This window comes from Perkinsus marinus (genome assembly GCF_000006405.1).
Source record: "Perkinsus marinus ATCC 50983 genomic scaffold scf_1104296947560, whole genome shotgun sequence".
NCBI classification, from domain to species: Eukaryota; Perkinsozoa; order Perkinsida; family Perkinsidae; genus Perkinsus; species Perkinsus marinus.
Window position 1 is genome coordinate 238216 of NW_003210583.1, and position 6192 is coordinate 244407.

General features: G+C 48.5%; 4 protein-coding genes across 4 annotated transcripts in view; 1 reads left to right on the forward strand and 3 right to left on the reverse strand.

Moving 5' to 3' along the window:
- Pmar_PMAR014550 (ribokinase, putative) overlaps positions 1-302 on the reverse strand; it is a gene marked incomplete at both ends in the record, with an annotated part of 477 nt that extends 175 nt beyond the window's left edge. The window contains one exon of the mRNA XM_002779408.1: positions 1-302. Within this exon, the coding sequence (XP_002779454.1) occupies positions 1-302 (302 nt within the window).
- Positions 303-1355: 1053 nt separating this feature from the next.
- Pmar_PMAR014551 (hypothetical protein) lies at positions 1356-1646 on the reverse strand (the record flags this gene model as incomplete). The annotated part of the gene is made up of 2 exons (XM_002779409.1): positions 1356-1400; positions 1500-1646. The coding sequence occupies 2 exons, from the start codon at positions 1644-1646 to the stop codon at positions 1356-1358; spliced, it is 192 nt and encodes a 63-aa protein (XP_002779455.1).
- A 149-nt stretch (positions 1647-1795) lies between these two features.
- Positions 1796-2030, reverse strand: Pmar_PMAR014552 (hypothetical protein; the record flags this gene model as incomplete). Its single annotated transcript, XM_002779410.1, has 1 exon — positions 1796-2030. A coding segment is annotated over one exon (235 nt), but the record flags the coding sequence as incomplete, so codon positions are not given.
- A 2792-nt stretch (positions 2031-4822) lies between these two features.
- Pmar_PMAR014553 (hypothetical protein) lies at positions 4823-5721 on the forward strand (the record flags this gene model as incomplete). The annotated part of the gene is made up of 2 exons (XM_002779411.1): positions 4823-5398; positions 5448-5721. The coding sequence occupies 2 exons, from the start codon at positions 4823-4825 to the stop codon at positions 5589-5591; spliced, it is 720 nt and encodes a 239-aa protein (XP_002779457.1). The 3' UTR covers positions 5592-5721.
- Positions 5722-6192: the final 471 nt, after the last annotated feature.

Genomic DNA, 6192 nt, shown 5'->3' on the forward strand with positions numbered 1-6192 from the left:
TAATCGACACCAACACCACTATCCTTGAGGTGATCCCTATATGCAGTTCCAAGGCCGTCATCAGCACTCACGCACCCTATCATCTGGACTCTAGGTACATCAGTAGTGTTGGTAGAGAGTAGAGTTCCAGCAGCGACAGCTTGATTAGCACCCTTCCCTCCCCAACTTTTAGTGAACTTATCACCGGATACAGTCTCACCAGGCTTAGGCAATCTGGGTAGTCTACAATGGAAAGTGAAGTCTGCACTTATCGATCCGACCACGGTTACCAAACAGCTGCTACTGAAATCGTTGGAAGACATTCGGGAGAAATAACAACTATAAACTGAACCAATGACACGATCAGTGAACAGATTAGCACAGACTGCCTAATACCTACCATCAATATCGAGTTACGCTAGAAGCGTGTGTCACAATGCCTATGTCCCAATACGTCAAGAAATCCTAGCGTGGGGCTGTGATACCTTCTAGATACTTATCTCACAAGAAAGGATGATGATCCTGCCGCTCGTAAAAATGTGAGATGTCAAGGGAGCTCGATCGGATGTTCAGGCATAGACACACATAGATGGAATCAAGTTGAATTTTCAGGGGATGCGTTCGAACTAGGATAGGTAGCGGAGTGGCATGCGGACCGAAGGCCGTCAGAGTGATCAATTGCGCAGGAGCATGAACTAATGTGATCAATCTCGTCAGGTGAGGCGGCTATGCCACCATCTCAAGATATGACTTAGTATGATCAATTGCGCAGGAGCATGAACTAATGTGATCAATCTCGTCAGGTGAGGCGGCTATGCCACCATCTCAAGATATGACTTAGTATGATCAATTGCGCAGGAGCATGAACTAATAAGATCAATCTCGTCAGGTGGGGCGGCTATGCCACCATCTCAAGATATGACTTAGTATGATCAATTGCGCAGGAGCATGAACTAATAAGATCAATCTCGACAGGTGGGGCGGCTATGCCACCACCTCAAGATATGCCTCAGTATGATCAATTGCGCAGGAGCATGAACTAATGTGATCAATCTCGTCAGGTGAGGCGGCTATGCCACCATCTCAAGATATGACTTAGTATGATCAATTGCGCAGGAGCATGAACTAATGTGATCAATCTCGTCAGGTGGGGCGGCTATGCCACCATCTCAAGATATGACTTAGTATGATCAATTGCGCAGGAGCGTGAACTAATAAGATCAATCTCGTCAGGTGGGGCGGCTATGCCACCTTCTCAAGATATGCCTCAGTATGATCAATTGCGCAGGAGCATACCCTGATAAGATCAACCCGATCGCCGATGGGGCACTGAGCATCTATCTAACACCACACTGATGCAGGTGTTTATATTGCGATTACATAACATGGATCATCACAACAGGGATGATGCAAGGCATCACCTGTAAAGCACACCACTAAAGCCTATGTGAACAGGATCAGTGTAGCCGACTTGATTTCTTTGAATGCCGCCTACACCTGCGACAGAGGATTGGCTTGACTCTAATCTTCGTCTCATTGAGTGTTTCAAGGACTCCAGCTTGCGGGTCAGAATCGGGCATAGGCGCTTCTTGGCCCACAGTTGTGATATCGTTTCTCTCACAGGCATCATTTTCCTGTAATAGCTTCCGTTCCTGTTGCTTAGTCATCTTCGATAATATGTGGGGACATCGACTATCTTGAACTTTAAGGGGTACCTGAATGATTCTCGAGCAAACACAGAAAGATGCATCCCTGAAGTCTGGGATGAGAGAGACAAAGAGTCACTAAATTCTCATAGTAGGCACCACAGCAATGTCTAGGTGTAAATAATATCCACTTCACTTCCGTTGGATACCTTGCCGGCTGATAACATCCGATAGGCACCCAATACTAGAGGCTTCACAGCGTGGACACCCTCGTCTTGTAATGCATTAGCGCTGATACTTGGAAGACTAGTATACCGTCTGATAGGCCGTTGTACAGCAGCAAACTCATGGTCGAACTGCTGAGGCTCTACAGACGCGATACGGGGCGATGACGTAGAGTCATCCCTGAAGCGAGAGAGAAGCTGCTACCCAAATAGGAGCGTGCTTTATGATGCATACACTACTGGAAGTGATGCTCCAACAGGTGATCATTCTTACTCGGTAATGCTGGGGAGCACCTTGGGCTCCATAGTCTTAGTCACTCTCGGGGCATTTACATCCATCCGAAGCCGACTCATGCTCTTACTACGTTTCTTACGAGAGAAGCTGTCAGAGCAGGCAGCCGCTAGAGGATGTCTATCGAACTTGGTGGCCAAGTTGTTGCATAGATCTACTGTAGACCCTCGGCTGATAATGCTCATGTTAGACACTGACCGAGGAAGAGTTCTACCCTGGCCACTCGTTTTACGTAGTATCTGAGGTAAACTCTCGACTGCCTGGTAACCCTCTAATATCATCGCGGTGAACTTCTTACGAACCGACGAATGACTCCTTGGCAAGGGAGCACCAACTCGAACAACTCAAGAGTTGTGTAAGTTCACGTCAGCTCACGGTTTACTGGTCTTACGGTGTATTGCTCGCCAGGTAACCCAGTCAAACACCGAGCTAGAGCTGCCTTTCTGGTGGACCCTCCGATAGGCCAACCACAGAATCTAGGCTTCCACTCTCCTCCTTGTCCAACTACCACGTCCCTGAATGTCTGCATATTTCGTTGTATGATGGTGGATACCACCTCTGAGCTAGATCATTGAAGTTGACCGTGTTCAGGGGCTCGTGGCCGTCCGTGAGAGAACCTCCGAATTCGGAGGCGCCCAGATGAAGCTGTAAGGACTTGCGATAAGCCATCACTGAGACGGTACTATGTAGACACTCCTGCGCGCGCAATTCCGGGTATCGATTATGATGGCTTGCGCGAATATTCGGCGCGTTTGTGTCGGACCAGCACCCACCAAACGGACGCACTGGTCCCAATCGCGGCGCCACCGCACAACGTTGCTGAGGTCGAAACTGAAACCGGGTTCGCCATCATTTATACATCCACTCCACAAGTATGACCAAGGTGGCTCGACTGCATAAGTCCTCCTCTTTTCGTGCCGTGCGGTGGTGCTCAATAGTGTCAAGTGACAATTCGTACTACAAATTGTGTTGTCCTATGTATATCATCTCGTGCCAGTCATCGACACACCATGTAAGGCTTTATGTGACAGTGTGACTGTGACCCTGTGCCACAGTGACTGCGAATAAGCTTCCACGACCTTTCCGCGCCATATACGGCACAATTTTCTTTTGCTGTATTTTGCCGTTTGTGACATCGATTCTAAGTTCTTTCTACTGCTCTCGTCGTGGGAGGCAGTGATTGAGACCTCTGGCAAGCACTGGAGTTGTTACCATATTTTAAGGACTCTACGCCACTAGGCCCATTATGCATGGCGACGGGTACAAACACTCCCTTGTAATGGACGTTCTGCTGCCAGGTTGAAATGCCCCCGGGACTCGTCATAGGAATGTGAGCGTTTTGCGCTTGCTGTTGGGAAGGAAGATAGAGTGAACTAGGAAGGAAGACGTGTTGCGTGGAATTGGCCTTCGTAACAATAGAGTTTTTTTGCCTCGATATGTTGAAGTTTGAGATATTCCGGTTGTGTCGACAAAATTGATCTTTTACTACCTGTGAAATTGATTGTAATAAGGCGCAGCTTGGAGTGGTGGCATAGCTGCCCCATCTTACCATAGAAAGGATCTAATTCCATCCTAAAGGTACTAACATAGAGCTGCTATAGGATGCTGATATGGGATGCGTCGCCAACTTGTTTACTCACACTTGAAGTGTCAAACCGAATCTTGCCAAGCATGTAGCTCTATACCATTCATTATGTCACTACATGGAGTGGAATGTCGAACCTTGCAGAGTTTGAGGTTATCGAGTGCCCTATGCATTCCTTAGGGCGCTTTGCATGTTTATCTACGACCTCAGCATATCTCCAGGCTGATATGAGTGAGTCTTTGAGTCGAGTCTCGTACTTGATCGTGTTCTCTCACTCACTATCTATTGTGTACAAGTGCTCTATCAATTCCGTGCCATTGGCACGGTGCCAAAACTGCCTAGGATGAAAAAGAGTGCGTGTATGCAGTTGCTTGAAACGGTCTCATGCAGACGAATGGCTATCACTTCTACTCGACTCCTCCTCGGCGAGCCCCACCGCCAGCGCACCCCGTTAGACGTTCACCCGAAGAAGAAGTGTATCGGGGTGGTCCGCGCATACGCTATGATGTTGGACAGACGTCCTTTCATCGTACCGAATATGACCAGGGTAGCCTTGCCACGATAAGCTTCATGTCGAACCATCGTCCGCTTTCTGCGAGGGGTGGGCCATCAGTTGAATGGTATGGCGGTTATGAGAACATCTCTCCCCAAGCGTTGCGGCATGACGATAAAGGTGAATATCAGAGAGGAGAGTAGAGATGTTCAAGTCATCAGGTGTGCACTTGCTCAGTTCCTTGTACTTTTCGGAGGGAAGACGAGTACTACTATTGCCGAGATCCGCTAGCCTACGACGAAGGACAGGTACGACAGCTGGCATCAAGTCAAGTATGACAAACACCTGAAACCATTTCAGATCACACAAGGGTCTCAATCTGAGGATCTGTATTCCTATATAGACTATCTTCAACGTGACACTCCATCTTATGCTCACCGTCATGTCCCAGCCAGCTATAGAGATGCAGATTGGCATCTACCACCGCATGGCTTGGGGAGTCGGACTCAAATTGGTGTCTACGGAGCCGCACCTCGAGAGTCTATGGCGGATTCGTGCCCGAAAACGGTTGAGAAGAGTGTCTCGGAGTGGAGTAACGAAGGGATGCCTATCCAATACCAGAAAGCTGACGGGTCCCATTGTGAGTATCGTACAAACTTTGATGGAGAGGTGGAGCAACCATCGACGAAGGAGTCGGAGCATGATGAGAACAGTGGTCTCCATCAGCGTGATGAACTTGATGGTCGTCCTAGAGCAGTTGATGTTGCAAGCTTCCCGCTAGGATGGTCTTTGGCTACTAGGCTGATCCCATCTGGTGCTGTGAAGCGAGAATATGACATGTCAGCCAGCAGGCCGGGGTTGCCCCTTTATATAGTACGCCATGAGGCTATCAAGTTTTTCCAAGTGCTGATGTCAAGTGAAACCCCTTATTTCAAGTCTATTGGCGAGGGTTGGGCCCTTAATGGCTTCATGTATTGTCTCACCGAGGACGATGATGTTGGTGTAGTTGTCCGGCAAGTGGAGGACTCGTCCACGTGCGGAGATACAGCCCGAATCATGCTGAGTGTTGTTACCAGAGATTCCGAGACGGAGAGCGGAAGTTCGGGTAGAATATCTGCAGCCATCGAGGCATGGGACTATGCTCTGAGGCAGCTCGTCAACGGAGCAAGTGCACAGACGGTAGGTCCCATTCGCTCCCCGGCTTGTATACTTCAGCGCTTCTAGTCAGGTTCGCTCTCTGCGTAATGGTCTATTCCGTAGCTACCTGGACCAATATTACTTCGCTGGTTTACCGATGAGCTATCTCCCATCATGGACAAAGCTGAGTCGACCACCTCCCTCGGATAGGCTTGAGTATCTCACTACTCAATGATATGCAGACTGTTGGCTTACCCTTACACTCGTCAAGCCTGGTTTGGATGCAGTCTAGCTTGTTGGAGTGTAATCGGTGAAGTATCCAGCTACGATGAGTGCGAGGTGTGGTATGTAGCATACTCCAGCCAGCTGTTTCATGGGCCCGTTCTACTACGACTGTTAGGGTCTTAATCATCCCGTGCTCCCTAGATTACACACTATATCCACATGTGCTGCTCTCGGGATTGTTACCGCTCTCTGTGGATCATCTCTCTCACAAGAACCAGTCACACCTCGATATTATTCGAGTATGACCAAGTCGGCGTCCCGTATTAGTTGAATACGAGTCGTACTCGACTGATACATACTGGACGACTACTTGATTGAAATGAGTTTGTTGGACTAATTTCCGAGGATCTAATCCCTCGATTGACACTGAATTCAGGGCTCCTACATCCTTTGGAATTCCCACTTACCACATATGTTTCATGTTTTTCTGTTCGTTGAGTTGTTTGGGCTCGTAGCCTTTGGACACTTATGCTCAGTGATTCCGCTCAAGTATGATTTTATCATTTGCAAGGAGACTCCCACATAAAGCCAATGGGAGGAGAGGAAGCGAC